The 16,663-nt window shown below is 36.3% G+C and overlaps 2 protein-coding genes and 1 pseudogene across 4 annotated transcripts in view; 2 read left to right on the top strand and 1 right to left on the bottom strand.

The window, feature by feature from the left end:
- Positions 1 to 16,663, top strand: part of LOC135696555 (Fanconi anemia group D2 protein homolog) — a 101,737-nt gene that overhangs the window by 56,862 nt on the left and 28,212 nt on the right. For 2 of the 3 annotated variants that reach the window (XM_065215983.2, XM_089112490.1), the window contains 4 exons: positions 546 to 659; positions 1,829 to 1,925; positions 2,138 to 2,209; positions 5,004 to 5,042. In XM_065215983.2, coding sequence (XP_065072055.2) covers positions 546 to 659; positions 1,829 to 1,925; positions 2,138 to 2,209; positions 5,004 to 5,042 — 322 coding nt within the window. Of the gene's footprint in view, positions 1 to 545; positions 660 to 1,828; positions 1,926 to 2,137; positions 2,210 to 5,003; positions 5,043 to 5,306; positions 5,446 to 16,663 lie in introns of those variants that run through there. The other variant, XM_089112489.1, reaches the window with a different exon arrangement.
- Positions 10,291 to 11,829, top strand: LOC148958573 (uncharacterized). Its single transcript, XM_089112491.1, has one exon. The coding sequence runs from the start codon at positions 10,291 to 10,293 to the stop codon at positions 11,827 to 11,829; it is 1,539 nt and encodes a 512-aa protein (XP_088968617.1).
- LOC148958574 (uncharacterized) lies at positions 15,200 to 16,283 on the bottom strand (annotated as a pseudogene).

Raw genomic sequence — 16,663 nt, forward strand, 5'->3', positions numbered from 1 at the left:
AATCTAGACAAGAATCTAAGATCACTGAATCAATATCGAGCTGACACTCGTGCATTGGGCCACATTATTTACAGGTTAACAGGGGCCTTCCGGGCCACACAAAAGTACCTTGCGGGCCGCGGGTTGCCGACCCCTGTTCTACAGTGTAGCTGACAATCATTAATGGCACTAATGTGCCACGGGACGGTGGTTGAAAGTCATTTTTATCAAGTATATGTTGCAAGGGAAGGCTCGTTGAAGCTTCTTTGCTGTTGAAACTTCAGAGCTCAAGTGGAAAAAGTTTTACGACAACCTTGTAACACTAGAAGTAACATCATATTATTCCACTCCTGCCATCTCAATTCTACATTTACATCATCCTTTGTTGGTTTGATTAGACAGTAGTAAAAGTGTTGTAAAATGTTTCCTCAATTTTCTATTTCACATTTCTTTTTTTTCACAGATTTATCATTGTGTACCTAATTAGAACAGGACTATTGTTTGCTTTCATGTTTGTCTTCATTTAGAACAGCATTTTACTAATTTGGTTGCAAATATTTGTTTAGGTTGCATTTAGATACCTCTACTAAGACACTAGACGTTTTGGAGCAATATACAAGTTTTTTGGGAGACTTTTTGGATCAGGGAGCTTGCCAGTCGATGCTGCCGTGTTTAAATAAGTGAGAAATTTTAGAAATTTATATTCTTTACATATAGGGATATGGTAATATGCTTTTTCCTGTAAAATATTTTTCAGCGATTCTGTTTGTCTTCTGTTACTCGTTCCACATACCAAAGAAAAGTTAGTGCTTTATTCAGAATTATTCTATGTAATAACAACTGTGATTCGAATAGTGATAATGGAGATAGTAAGAATTATCTGTCTTCTACAAAAAATTTTGAAACAATTTCATGATTCAATAGAAGACCCAGATTGTTTCAAAAACTGAAATGGCAATGTGTGGAATGGTTGGCAGATCTTTGTCGTCGTTCCATCTAGCAACTGTGGAATCCATCTACATAAAGATAAAAAGCACTATTGTTTAGACAGAGTTAGTTCCTTTAACTCTAGTAGTTATTTTTTTTATATACATGTGTAGCTGATTGGATAACCTTAACATTACTTTTCACGTGCTCGTGATTATGATTTGCATATTTTGTTACAATAGCTAGATATATTTTCTGACCTTAACGTTTTCAATTTTTATTCTGACATCTTATACTTAATCGAACAACTTTAGTCATTTTTAAACATGTTTGCTTTTTCAAAGCCATTTTTCAGAGCAATTGTTTCCTTTAAGCAAATTTTCGTCATTTTTTCTGCCAGTGAAACGTAGCTTGATTCACATTTTCGGATTAGCAATTGGAGGAATTTCGGAGATTATCTTTTATCCCCCTACAGTTATAACTATTTAAAGGAATCTTTTCTGTTTTTCAATAAAAGGTTTTTAAGTAATAAAATCTACTCCTGAATTAAGTATAAGTATTTGTAAGTGAAAAGTATATGTTTTCCTGTTTGACTGGCAATTATGGTAACAATTGTGAACAGTTTTTATTATAGTGTCAAGCCACTTGTTAGCTTAAAAGTTATTTTTATTCCTAATGATAATTGGTATACATACATACTAGTCGAAAAGTATGGCTTTATCCAATCGTTCATATATTTGCAATATTGGGCTGTAAATAGTTATTCTTATTGAAGCTTGTGTTTAAATCTACATGGTCATTTTCATATCCAATCGTTCATATATTTGCAATATTGGGCTGTAAATAGTTATTCTTATTGAAGCTTGTGTTTAAATCTACATGGTCATTTTCATATCATTTCCATATCATTTTTTTCTTTCAGAAACACATTTAATATATTTTACAAAGTTTTGAGTGAACACCTGCCACTTGTTATGAAAAGAGATTTGTCATGCAAGAGCAATACTGTTTTAGAATCAGTAAGTATAGCCAAGCTGTTTTTCTTATAGATGATATCTATTCTATATTGAACGCTGTAACATAAGTCAAAGAATTGGGAATGTGGTCCTTTCTCTAATAAAAAAAAATCAAGCTTACCGCACATTTTGCTTTTTTTGCCCTGAATATTGAACAATTCGAAGAAAGTTCTGGGTTTGTCTATTTCTGAACCATTTCGTTGTTTTTTTTACAGGAGAGTTTGCAAATATTAGATTCTACAAAATGTTGTGTCAAGATATTCAATTCGTTAACTTGTTTTGTTAAGGTAAGTATTGCTCAAATTATCAATCAATGGAGTTGAGCATGTTACGTCGAGTAATGAGCAAAAATTGATACAATAAAATAACGACTTTCTACAAAACTGAAATGTAAGTATGACGTTTCGAGCAGATGAAGAGTTATGCTCAAAACCTCGTATTTATATTTCATTCTTGTACAAAGGCTTTATTTTCTTGTATTAATTTTTGCTTAGATTATGTTACCCTGATTTTTGTATTAAAGCAATTTTTATTTTTCCATTTGCAATGTGAACAATCAAATGCGCACAGTATGGACAGGGGCGAAAATACTGGGGGGGTATGGGGGGGTGTCACACCCCCCGCCCCCAATCTAAAAAATAATCGATTTCGCAGGGCGCCAAGAAGAGCTTTGTTGCCACGCAGAAATGTCACCTCTGAAGTTCATAAAGAGCTGTTTAGGAATTTTGAAATGGAAATATCATATTTGTTATGAATCTGCTTCCTGACATTGCATGTTAGAGAATGGAACAGGTATGTAAGGAAAAGCTCCGTTATTTGCAAAGCGAAAGCATGTCTTACCGAAAGTCATAACCAATGGATGCAATAATTGATGCATATGTTTATGAGGGCAAGATTGAGTCAATGCAAATTAATTTAAGTTGTAAATTATTTTCATAACAGGCACGGCGTCACTGGGGGGAATAGGGGATGAGGGCCCCCACTTTGGTCAAGATAATAATTTTCTATCATTTTTTCTATTACTTTTTAATAGTGCATGAAATAAAAAGAGAATAAACTGTTAAGATGCTGATTTTGTTTGATCTAATTACTAACTTTTTCACGTATATTTTTATTATTTTTCTTTTATTTGCATTAATTCAGTGAATCACTTTCTGTATCATTGCAATGTTTAAATTTTGGATGTGTAAACATGGCCTTCTCGAGACAAGAAACTACACATTTCTGTTCAGGAAATGAAATTATCCCAATCAAAACAACATCTTCCTCTGTCATTCACAACTATGTGCAATCTGAAACGAAAGGTTACCGTTTCTTTCGTCCCCCAACGTCTATCACTAGAGTTTTAGCATGACATGCCCCTCCCTATTTTTCCCAATAAACAATATTCAGTTTTTTTAGCAAAATAGTATTTTGCTAAATTTTATTCTGAAAGATGCTTTTTAGCCCTACTACAAGGTATAATTTCAAAAAATTTCTTCACGTCAGACCCAACCATGGTGGGTCCTCCTATACCACTAAACTTGATTCTTAGTCCCCCCGGGCTAAATTTCGTCGCAACGTCTACCATCTTTCACTATTACAATGAAGAAACTGAGATCCTTTCTAATGCCTAATATCAGGTAGTCGTTTGATGGTAAAGGCTGCAACTATGGTCAAGTAGACTACTCCTTTACTCTAATGGATCTGATGCGGTGAAAATGTATATCTATCCGATCTGGAAACTTTCTAAGTCCAACTTAATCTTCATCTTTGTTTATAGGATCTTTTTTTGTGATTGAATTGGTATGGCCTCTTGGATCATAGATCTTTTACCTTTACGTATATCATCAATCATCCACAACCTCTCTGTAAAAAGAATTTCCTGTGTCAAATTATCAACAGTTAAATTGAAGAAAAATTCCAAAAAATTATCTTGAAGTCATTCTGTCTAACTGAGGGGATAATTGTGGTGTTATTTGAAGCATCATTATCAGCTCACACGGCTCACTTACTCTCTTTGTGTGATATATTTCTATATGTTATCTGATCTGTTACTGTTGACTATTACATTCTTTACATGTATCTCTTGACAAAAAGTATCTCTTGACATGTATCTCTTGACACGTAAGCTCAATTTTATTCAGCTTTTATTTGATAATTGAGGCAGCAACCCCTGAACTGCTAAAAACCTATATGCTACCGCTGTAATTTTCCAGCGATTTTTCTTCTGCCCTATTGCTACCCACGCTGTATCTTCAAGACAACAAGAAATTTAAATTTCTATAGAATTTTACGTGTTTATAAACATAATAGTTTAAATGTTATCATCATTGTGTCAAATTTTACAGCATTACTGTCGCCAGCTCTCAAAACTGTGAACTAAGTCTCAAAACAAAGTGCTAGTCAGTTCTCCCATTTTGTCTGATGATTGTCATATATTTTTGCAAGATAACTTTTTTGGGTTGGGAACGAGGGTAGGCCCCACACCAAGTTCCAAAGAATAGCTCGAAAAGTAATTCATCCGATTGTATGGGTTCAAAGCTTCGATTATTCAACACAACTATAACTTTATACACAATAAAGGCAAATTTCCTTCATAAGATAATCAATCCTTGACCGTGTAGACTTTACTCAGGCTCTCTAGGCTCGCAACTCAACTTCGATTTAACATAAACAAGCATATATTGTTCTAGTATAGAAATGTCAATGAAGCTTAAAGATGCTGGTTATCAAAAAGTCATGGGGTGTCTCAATGATTACACAGTTTCTTGACAATGATACGTAGCCCTGTTATAGTTGTAGCCAAAGTTGTGAAGTTTCTGCCACACCTGGCAATTTTTTGCATAACAAGCAATTGCCGAGAACCAATAAAAGCTTTACTAAGTATCCTGGAGCCTTTGAATGACGCAAACCCGGATATAACTTTGGATGCTTTCTCATTATAAAAGTAAAGCACATAATTTTCATGAATTTGCAAGAGCTGTGCTACTTACGCCACCTTACTTTTTTGCTACATATGGCAGCAACTTGCGTGCTGGTTTAAACCCTCTCTCTGTCTATGTTATGGCCAGAAATCTGTAAATATTTCACATTTTTCAGGTGGTAGAAACACGATCCGTTCTTGGCAGTGCCCTAAAGGTAACTTTGCTTGACGAATAGTCTATATTTGTTTTTATGCATACATGCTATCATTGTTATCATTTCTATTGCACGATCTGATGGTTCAGTCAATATAACTTAGAAATTATCGAAACCTAGAACAAATTGTAATAATGATTTTTTCTTCGGAAATTATACCTTAACCAATTCTCTATTGCATATGAAAGTTTAGGGACATCTATGTTGGTGGAATAAGAAAATTTGATCGTTAAAAAGCGAGTTTGTGCAATTATTTCAAAATAGACCGGTTTCACATTCATTTTGGATTTGAAGTTGGTTCGAGAAAAAAGGTTAATGACGATCAAACTTGACAGAACAGTTACGGGATGCGGCGATAAGAGGTAAACAATGACTCTGTTTTTAAGCTTTAACCATTCTGAGCGCCTGAACACAGCTTAAATACACCAGTTTGATGGCAGAAAGGTTTTTGAATGTGAAGGAAAAGTTAATATGTCTAGGAAGGTAATGTGCTCTGCTGAGATGCAGCAAAACTTTTTGCAACTCACATGGAATACACCTTTTCAATATCCGCATGTTCAATTTGCATAAAGAGACTGGGGTGAGCAACCGGATGAAAAAGTTGCCAGGGGCCGATGTTTACATATGGATACTATGTTTACTGGCAACTAATCACTGATCGGATTAACATGTAAAGTATTAAAATTTGTGAATTTTCACTTTTTAGCCTGTTATCTCGAGAACTATTGAAGGTTGTCATACCTTCCAGAGCCACCCCCATAGCACCAACCTGCATACAGAAGCAAAATATCACACCATTGAGTCTTAAATGGGGCTTGCCGAACATAATAATATTTGTTATATGTGAAGAATACCAAATGGGGAGAGTGGAATTGTGCTAAGTGGTATTGTTAAACTAAAGGCCATCAGCATTTAAACTTGGACAAAGGCATGTGCTGACCATGTGGTTGTTGTTGAAACCCCCCATATCCAGACATCAAAATATGTGGAATGCTAACCTTTTGCGACGTAAAATGTTTAATGAATCTTTCCTAGAAGAACTAAAATCTTTCGAGTTTCTTTTAAGCAGTGTTTTTCTAGACAATATGTTTGTATTTTTAAGGTCTTGATTTCAAGGAATTCACACAATTGAAAAAAGTTAAATGCTGCCTCGGCCTATTTTTCAAGATAGAAACCAGAGGGAGTTGGCTGAAAAATTGTCGAAGAATGCCTTTAACTGGCTTGAAGAGCATGACAAAAAAGAATATGTTAGAGTTAGAATGGCCTTCACTTCAGACACCATTTCTCTATTAGATAACAGCTGTTCGCAGACTTTGAATTGGGAATAAATTTAGAAAATTGTTGCATCGTATACGCGGGTAAGAAACAAAACTTCTGAGATCTTCAAAGCACTTTCCTTTTACTTCAAAGGGATGCGTGGCAAGAGTATCATCAGATTATAACCTTACTTTTGAAGTGAGGCCTCGGTCTTGCGTGAGCTTTTGTTAGATCAAACATCCTGATATTGGTTTATACCCAAGGTTTATAGCTTAAATCTTTTGAACTATACACTGTGAAAGGGGTGGAAAAAACAATTTTTAATTGTGACATTTTCATAGTAATTGAAAAAATGAATAAAGGCCAACTAAATCCCAAACAGCTCTCGAATACAAGGTTATAGAATTTGTTGTAATGTTATTCGACTTTATAGATAAATCTAGAGCACTTGAAAAAGTGAAATTTTTTATATTTCTAAAACTGTTTCTATTTCCGTTTTCATTTTTATTTGTTCGTGTGAGGTAATGAAATTTCAATTTCAAATTTTTGCTCACAATCTACTGCTGTCATTGTGTCTTCATTTTTGTGATATGGAAGATAAAGCAAATTGTGCCTTATTCAATAAAGATCTGCTAGATGGTGAACCATTTGTTGGTTTACGCGAAAAGGGAACAAATATCACAAAAAGAAAATGAAGAGCGTAAAAGTACCATACAGTCTACAGCTGGACAAATAGTACACTGGAAATTCCGAAAAGAATATAACAGCCCATTTGTATTTGATTGCGAAAAAAGAAAAATTAATGAGAATTCACTGATTCAAAACCTTGCAAGCGGTCACAGGGTTGTTCAAAGGATTTCCTACGCAAGGCCATTTTTTGGTTAACCTAGGAAATCTAGAGGCAAGCAGGGGCCCTTTGAATGTATTCCTGTGCGACTCGTGATTTCCAAAGAACTATTTCTACAGCTTTGCCAAGAGAGATTAAAAGAATGGCCATTTGCAGTTTCAGGTGGAATGGAGTATGCTCAGGACCTATATTTGGCTGAAGGATTTTTCTGCCATAGTGAGGACTTTCGCACAGGCAAGAAGTTTCCATCACAATTTGCTACTGAGCACGAGACTGGCAAAAAGAGGAGGCCTGAAAAATGCTATTCAGAATGAAGATTTGCATTAAGAGACATGGTACTTTCTAGAGAATGACAATAAGCAACTTACAATTGATAACTTATGCAAAAAACTGAGAGAATTTCTTGATAAAGACAAGGTGCCCTACAGTAGAAGGTATACGAGGACGAGATGAATTTGACCATTCTAAAGACCAGGTTATCATAGCCGGACGGATTTGTAGGTTAGATGTTGCATCTCTTTGCACTACATACATACAGACACATTTCATTCAATCTGCGAGAGATGTTATCGTGCAAGAGATAGGAAGTCAAAAGCATAAAGTCTGATTGACACAGTTCAGATTGGGGCCTTAGCACACATTCGTGACACATCGTCTATCTAGATAGTCAAAGTCAATCTTCTTGCTGCCGTCCCTGACTACAGTTTTCCACACCATGCGGTCAAATGCCATTGCTTCCCAGTCTTCCAGGGGTGTGTTCATTTTCGTGAGATCCCTCTTGGCACAGTCTTTGAACCTCAGTTTGGGCTGTTCTCTCTGTCTTGACCTGCTGCTTAGCTCACCATCGAGTATGTCTTATGGCAGCCGCCTGTCCTCCACCCAATGTGGAACATTGAATGGCTTCTTGCGCGGGGACATGGTCCTTCCAGGACGCACCGATGATTCTGCAGAGATTGCACATATGAAAAGAGTTCAACTTCCTTTCGTGTTTAGTGTATGTTGTCCAGGTTTCGGATCCAGAAAGAAGTACACTCAGCATGCAGGTCTGAAAGGAACGTGTCTTTGTTTTCTCAGTAAGGTGTTTGTTGTTACAGGCACGAGCACGTAGCTGGCTGAAGGTGGTTGCCGCTTTGCTGATTCGGACATCTGTCTCTCTATCGAGGGACAGATCAGTACTGATGGTGGAGCACAGATAACAGAATTGGTGGACAACGTTCAACTTTTGGTTTTCCACTTGGATTGCTGGGCTGTCGGCTGTTGAGCAATTCATAGCAACCATTTTCTTGGTGCTCTGTCTCCATAGGCCACGCTCAGTCAGTCTATAAGAATTTTGCAGACCTTCCGGACCGTGGGAAACAAAAACGCCATCATCAGCGAAAAGTAGCTTTCTTACAAGAACTCGGCGTACTTTTGTTTTGGATTTAACTCGGCGTACTTAGCTATTGAATTGTTTTTACAAATTTTACTTTTGGTAAAGATATTGATGCTAAATTTTGTAAGATTGGTCAAGCTTTGATACAAGAATGAAGACCAAAGATGCCTCTGGTGCATCTACTGCTTGGTTTAGGTAAGCAACTCCATCATAACGGAACCTTTCATAAAGACTCTTGATAGACATTGTTTTTAAGCTTGGTTTTCTTTATCATACACTGAAGTAGAAACGTTCATGCAATATGCTGCTGTTTCACAGAAAATTGGCGTCGAGTATGTTGCCAATTGCACTTTTGTTCAATTTGCACTGACATTGTTGATCATGATAATTGAACGTTTTAGAGGGCCGGAGGGCCGTGCTATCTTTCGGGTAATGGCGATAAGGGCATGGTGATGACGGCCACCTTTACACAAGCCGCTCCACTGGATCGTTCAATTGCCTTCAAGAAACTTGTTGTTGTTGTAAATTTTTTTTACATCGATCACAAATAGTTGCAAATAGTCTACAAAACACAAATTTACAGCTAAACTAACCTACATCGATGGCTAAGGTAGATTTAAAATAGGTTTACTGAAACAATAGGTTGGTTAAAGTCAAGTTTTAAAAATCGTATAATTTTCTATGTGGTTTATACATTATTTACAATAAAACAACAGGCATTGCTGTTATCCGCAGGGTCATCCCATTGTTTTATCAAACGTTTGAACGTTTTGAGGTTGTCTGACGATTTTTTTTCATTTGGCAAATAGTTCCAGATCTGTAGTCCTAAGAACTTGAAGTGATATTATTGTAAATGGAAGAATCAAGAGTCAAGGGCTTGCGAGTAATAGCTGAGAAAATTTATGCATGCTACTCTGTTCTCATATGCCATTCTTATTAGAAACATCAGCTAATGTCGTCTACCAGTTTTCAGTTACAAGAAGTTTCAGATAACGCAATAGCTGTCGAAGTATTTGCAAAGGATTCCCGGAATTGATATCTGCTGATGAGAACCTGCTGCAATTTTTAACAATAATCACAGCCATATCGAAGGTATACAAAAAACAGAAGGTGGGAATATATTTGCAGATGATATACAAAACACACGTGTACACCCTCGCTGCAGTATGCAGAAATGATCAAGATATTGCAAAACTTCTTATTTGTTAAGCCTAACGGTCTGCATTTAAAATCATTCCAGCTGATGCTACCCTTCTTTGCAGGAGCAGGCTTTAATCTTTAAGCCAAAAGTTCTTATCTAAACCTGCAACTAATGAATGAGTTACCAGAGAAAATCCTTATTTTTGTGGAACATTTTAACATAGCTTTCATGTTGATAGACAAAGTTCTCACAGTTACACCGGCCAAATGACACGGTAGCCAAGGACACGACGGCTAAAAGACACGACAGCCAAACGACACGGCGGCCAAATGACACATCAACCAAATGACACAGCGGCCAAACGCGTGGAAATTGAATCACAGAACTCGTGACTTAACTGGATTCTGAACAAGCCTGTTTTTGCAGATGGCAATATAGCAATGCAGCAATTTCTTAGGGTAGACATAGTCATAAGAAAAGGATAGTCTGGAAACGAACAATCGATCATTGTTCTATCTTTTTGTTAACAAATCAAGACTAGTACCCAGTTCTCTACATGCACACGATTTTAGGCCGCTTTTCTCACAGTTTGTGTCACGCTATGGCCGATAATGCTTAGTTTTTCGTAAAAATGCCAGGTGATAACTGTTCGATTTATGGCTGTCCAGTTTCAAGAAGATGTAAATATAAAGGTATATCGTTATTTAAAATTCTATCAGGCGAAGGAAAGTTTGAAACCGATTGGAGACAGAAGCTCGTTGCTGTTATTACTCGAGATAGAGTCATTGACGGACCGCTGAGAGCCCGAATTAATAACAAAAAATTGTTCATTTGCCAACGTCATTTTGCTGAGGATCAGTACCATCGTCACGACAATAAATGCACATTGGCTCCTGGTGCTATTCCCGCTCTGAATCTTCCCGTTAAAAGTATTTCTTCCTCGTCTTCTGCAAGTAAACCTCGCAAATCAGCAGATGCTATCCTAGACAAGAAATCATCGCATGCAAGTTTTTTGGAGCCATCAGGCCTAGTTGAACAACAGTTTGAATACTATAAATCTTTCGGTGAATTTGCAACTCGTGCCCGTGCTCTCAAGCTTGCTGGTTGGAATATTTCTACTGATTTGAGCAGCAGTCTTTCATTCACTTTCGCTGATCATGTTCATATGGTACCAAAGTACGAAATTCATGTCGAAGAAGATCTTTCCTTCACAGTTCGTATGCTCCTGTCGAGTCTTCCTGCTTCTCATGCTTTGTACACTGAAAATCAACGTTCTGTGAGATATATTACAATATCTAATTTGATCAAATCTACAATATCTTTGGAAATTTGCCCAGGCTTACCACATCAGTTTGTTGGTGGTTGCATTGAGCATTCCGTACCCAAGGTGTATAACAGCACAATAGATAACCTTTTACATCAAAGTAAATGGTATCGCCCACCTTCTTGTCTTGTTTTAATTTCTCAATCTTCTGTAAAGTGTGCAGAGTGCATGATTGTAGAGTCAAAAGAGAAACTGAGTTTGAAAAGGAAGAGAGATAATTTAGCACTTCCTGCTAAATTAAAAGCTCCAATTTCTTCAACATCCTCAGAGCGTGTGAAACTTACCATGCAAAATTACCGTTTTGAAAACAAGAAATTGAGAGAGGAAATTATTATCATGAAAGAAGAAATCATACAAAATTCCCTGAAAGTTGATGATAACATTAGTAATGACTTAATATCCATTATGTCTGGTGCTGATAAAAGCAGAATTCCTCCTTTTATGAAACTATTCTGGAAAGAACAGCAAAAATATCTATCGACATCCAAAACTAGTGTTCGCTATTACCCCATGATAATTCGGTACTGCTTAGGTCTGGCTGCCAAATCTCCAGCTGTTTACGATGAGATTCGCCTTGATGAAAAAACAAACAGTGGGTTTGTGGTTTTGCCAAGTCGCAGACAACTCCGAAACTATAAAAACTATATTCGTCCGAAGCAAGGTTTCAATAAAGACATTATCCAAGAGTTATCAACCATCGTATCTCAGTTCCAGGAAATTGAGAAATATGGCATCATACTGTTAGATAAGATGAAAATTAAAGAAGATTTAGTTTGGGATAAACATACTGGAGAATTATCGGTTTTGTTGATTTGGGTGATCCTGAGCTCAATTTTGCAACTTTAAAAAAATCTAATGAATTAGCATCACACGTATTGGTTTTTCTGTTGAGAAGGATTGTCAACCCTTTGAAATTTTCATTTGCCAATTTTGCCATTACAAATGCAAAATCAACCCAACTCTTTGCATTATTTTGGAAAGCAGTTGGGATTCTTGAAGATAAGTGTGGTGTGAAAGTTGTTGGTGTCACAAGTGATGGTGCATCTGCAAACAGAAGTATGTATCGGATGCATTTACATATGACCCGTGTTGAAGATGTAAACACAGGTGTAGATGTTATCTACCGCACACGCAATGTTATGGCTCAGGAAGAAAGATACATCTACTTTTTTGCAGATCCTCCTCATTTGCTCAAAACTGCAAGAAATTGTCTTCGCAACTCTTTTGCTGGGTCATGCAGCAGAGGCATGTGGAATAATGGGGATTTCTTGACATGGAATCATATATCAAAGCTTTTCTATGATGGTGTAGATTGTGGCTTGCATCTGGTGCCAAAACTAACAAATGACCACATCAATTTGTCAAGCTTCTCTGTCATGAATGTCAGGCTTGCAGCTCAGGTTTTGAGTGAGTCAGTATCACAAGCCCTTCAAACATTTGGTCCAACTGAAGCACATGCTACTGCCACATATTGCCAAATGTTTGATAAATTCTTTGATTGTATGAATGTAAGGAACACTACAGAGTTTGGTAAAAAAGCAAAGCCCTTTTTGAAGCCCTACAAGTCCAAACAAGATGAACGCTTTATATGGTTGACAAATGTCTTCCTGAAATACCTTGCAGACTGGAAAGATTCAGTTGATGCTCGCCCTGGTGTTTTTTCTCAACATGATAGAGAAAAAATGTTCATCTCTTGGCAAACACATGAAGGTGTAAAGATTACTGTACACTCCTGTATTGAGCTTCTCCAGTACCTACTTCGGAAAGGTGTGCCATACATTTTGACCGAACGATTCTGCCAAGACCCTTTGGAAAATTACTTTGGGCGTCCGAGATCACTTGGTCATCGGAAAGACAACCCATCACTGTGTGACATAGGCTACAATGATAACACAATCCGCACAACCAAACTTTTTCAGCCGATCACAGGAAACTGTTACAATGATGATTCCATGAAGTAAAAAGAATGATGTTACCCAACCCTCCAGCCCAAGAAGTAACAAGAAAGCTAATAGAAAAAAATTATGTACATGTACAAGAAAAGATTCTCATTATCATTAAATAGCTAACAATATCAGGTGATTAAAGGAGATTAGAAATAAAGTCTACTAAGGTAAATCAAAAACCTTACAGAATCAACAGTTCCCATATGTAACACTTTAAAACATAAACAATACTTATAGGATTTAGATATCTGATATTCAAATACTTATAGGACTTAGATGGGTTGATACACTTTTTAGTTGTGTATAGTAACAATGTTACTTTTCCAGGATCAATGTTTTCAATTTTATTTGCTTCAATATTCACATATTTCCAGATTGACAAATTACAAAGTTTCTTTTGTATATTTATAAGGCCCTATAGTGATAGTGATACATGCCCCAGTATGTTGAAGGGGCTTATGTTCTTAGGCTGTCTTTATACCTGAAAATTCAAATTTAGTATATATTTTTATATAAAAGTGTATGAGTGTATGTATGAACTATGGTGCTCTGCTAATAAAAGTCTGAGACAGCTCTTACCAAGGCCTGGGGCATGAAATGGCTTTATAGCAACAATATTTTGTCTAATATTTAACTTTTTGATCACTTCTGTTTCCCATAAATCTTCTCAACACTTTCATTGTATTTAATTTAAATTTTTTCAATAATTTTTCAAAAGTGGATTTTAAATTACAGTGGGGTATAACAAGATAATTCGCACAAACAAGCTTTTGGTTACAAGCCTTATTTTTATGAACTTTGATCTGCCATGTCTTCATTTTTTTATCAACATGTCTGGAGTTCAGTTTTCTTTGCAATAAAATCTTTGTATGAATTATATAAACATATATATGTATATACACTTGGTAAGCAAAAGTATTGCACAGGCTGAGACAGAAATGGCCGCTCCGCAGCAAAAACTTTTTATCAAACCAAAATTAAAGTGGCCATAGTAAGTTTCATAAAAGTTATAAGATGACTTTTTAACTGGAATATGTTGGATAATTTATCAAGGTTTGCTGGTGAAATAGTTTATGCATGAATATTCTTGATTTTTGCTTATTTCTAAACAATCAACATATCGCAAAAACAAAAAAAATTGAGCCATGATGATTGAAGTACCAGTGAAACATTTGCAATAAAAAGTTCATCTTTGCACCAATTTGCGATATCTTCTTATAATGAACTCGGGGGTACTTACTTTATGCTTGGGTGTCTAGAACTGCTCATTTTCCTCACTTTTGTTGGAGTATCTGCTAAATGTTTTGGTCGGAAATTTTTGGAGCCACAATGGGCCTAATCGCAGCGGCCGCTTCGTTATATATTGCAGCAAAATTCAATCAATAAAATGTGTCACAAATCGTAAAGTCCATCTTTTCCAACCGATTTCCATTTTGCAATGGGAACAAATAATGTTGCAAATTGCGTAAAACAACATTTCGTCCTCTCATCAAATGAAAATACCAAAATTCCCGCGATAAACAGGCTCACTCAAGTGCCTCAATAGCTGTAAAAGAGTAGGCGTAATAAAATGGCTTAAAACATGCCACATTCCACCAAATACAAGTCCATTTATGATCAACTTGGTACTTCAATACCTTAATGTGATCTTGCAAATGTTTTTCTGAACTTATCATGTCGCGATTAATAGAACCTGTTACTAAACTTTTTGATAAAGTTTTGGCAAGTCTCTCAAAGGTTTCGAAGCTGGGAGACTGTTCAATAAAAAGTTAAAAAATTTTATTTTTTAAAAAGTAACTTTTTCAATTTCTAAATTAAAAGTGTTGTCAACGGTTTGAAGTTTGGTTTGATTAGATTTTAACCATAAAAAGACTCTTAATGGCTTCACAGAAGTGGTTTGAATTTCGATCGCTTTGTTGTTGCCAACGCGGTCGCCATTACTGAATTGTCAAACCCGTGCAATACTTTTACTCACTAAGTGTATGTATATCAAACACAATTAAGATTCCTTCAAAAGTTGATGTTTTCCTATAGAAACCTATTTTTTTGAAAAAATTACACATAATCTAGCAGTATTAAGTTATATATACTTCAGGAGTTGATTTGAATTAATGAAACTGTTGTTTTTTAGATTGTGTAGATAGTTTGTTTGAAATTAACAAGATACCTAGATGTCCTATGTCATATAGAGTGGTCCTACAATTAACACATGAAACACTGAATACGAATTGTGAATAATCATGCATAAAAGGGCATTACATATAAGGTCCTTAATGTCCTTGGTCAAGACTCCCTGTTGTTTTTTTCAATTCTGTGCGAAGTGATCTTGATTTCTTATTCCTTGATTGGATTTTATGCACTTCAACCTGGTCATTAACATGTGAAAATGTTCTGACACGAACATACAGCATTATCATATGTTCCCGCAAATTCAATGCTACTTCCTTCTTGACTTTCTCTGAAGCTTGATTGCATAAAATCTTGTAATTTGCGAAAACAATCGGATTTTTCATTAAATCAGATACCAACTGTTTGCTATCAATTCTTTTGCTCAACGTATTCACAAACTGCCTGAACTTTGTTTCAACAAGTGTAAAGATATTAAATGCCTCAGATGTAACATTCCAAAGCCCCCCTCTATCTTTGGCATTTGTGAACAAGCTTTTTCCAGACGAGCTGCTTTCTAAAGCTGACTTTCCAGCAAGTAAAATGCTGAGACTTTGATTTCCAAGCATATTCTTTGTGTTATTTGATCGCCTGATACGTCGATAAACTGTACCAAAAACAAAGCCACTCAGGTACTGGATAAGATTGACTTCTTTTACTGAAAAGGGTACATGTTGACTGGAACCAACATTACCTTCTTTGACAATAGCACCAGCTAGATGTGACAAAACATGATTTGCAACTTCAAACCCCAAGATAACTGAGCCCCAATGGGAAAGATTCTTAAAAACTGCTTCATCCGAAGACACACATCTGTAAAAATCTGGGTAGAACTTTTCAGCGCTTCCCTTGAAATCGCCAATAACGCCCCTAACGTGCTGGTAGGAAAATTTTGCATCAGCAAAACTGACTTGGTACTGAGAGAACTCGGCGCGCAACTTATCTGAGTAACATTCGTCAGAAGCCAACTTAGCAACGCTGGTTTCAATAAACTTCTTAAAAGATAAATGGATGAAGTTTTTGCTCTGGTGTTTTAGCATTTGACATGGCAAAACCTTCAGCGTTTGGCTGAACATCAACATGTGCTACATTTCTGTGACGGGTTAGTCCTCGTTTTGTTTTGCAAATTTTGTCGCACGTCTCGCATGGAAATCCTTCAACAGGAGGAGTTGATTCTATTTCATCCATTAAAACATTCAAATCAGCATCAAAAGCTTCACTTTCTATCTGTAAATCTGTATCAAGATTTGCCAAAAGAGCATCTAAATCGTCCCCAAAGATAATGTGCACGTAGAAGACTGGGTACGAGTTAGCATCAACATTGGAAAGCAAACAATAGCTGAATTCAAAAGACAGTTGTTCGTTTCCAGACTATCCCTTTCTTATGACTATGGGGTAGAATACCAAATCAGTGAGCAACATAAGGATTTGCACTAGCCAAGGACACGAATTCACAAAGAAGATATCATGAAGACATAAAATGGTTTGCCTGTTCTTTGGCGCTAAAATCCCTTTGCAAACGATACATCCCTGAGAAGCATTGCAACAGGTTTAGTTGAATACTATGA

The sequence above is a fragment of the Rhopilema esculentum genome, chromosome 14 (assembly GCF_057945365.1).
Source record: "Rhopilema esculentum isolate cy_ngs chromosome 14, ASM5794536v1, whole genome shotgun sequence".
In the NCBI taxonomy this organism is placed as follows: domain Eukaryota; kingdom Metazoa; phylum Cnidaria; class Scyphozoa; order Rhizostomeae; family Rhizostomatidae; genus Rhopilema; species Rhopilema esculentum.

Bases quoted from the DNA above. Each gene is read 5' to 3' on its own strand.
- LOC148958573 (XM_089112491.1), top strand. From the start codon at position 10,291: ATGCCAGGTGATAACTGTTCGATTTATGGCTGTCCAGTTTCAAGAAGA.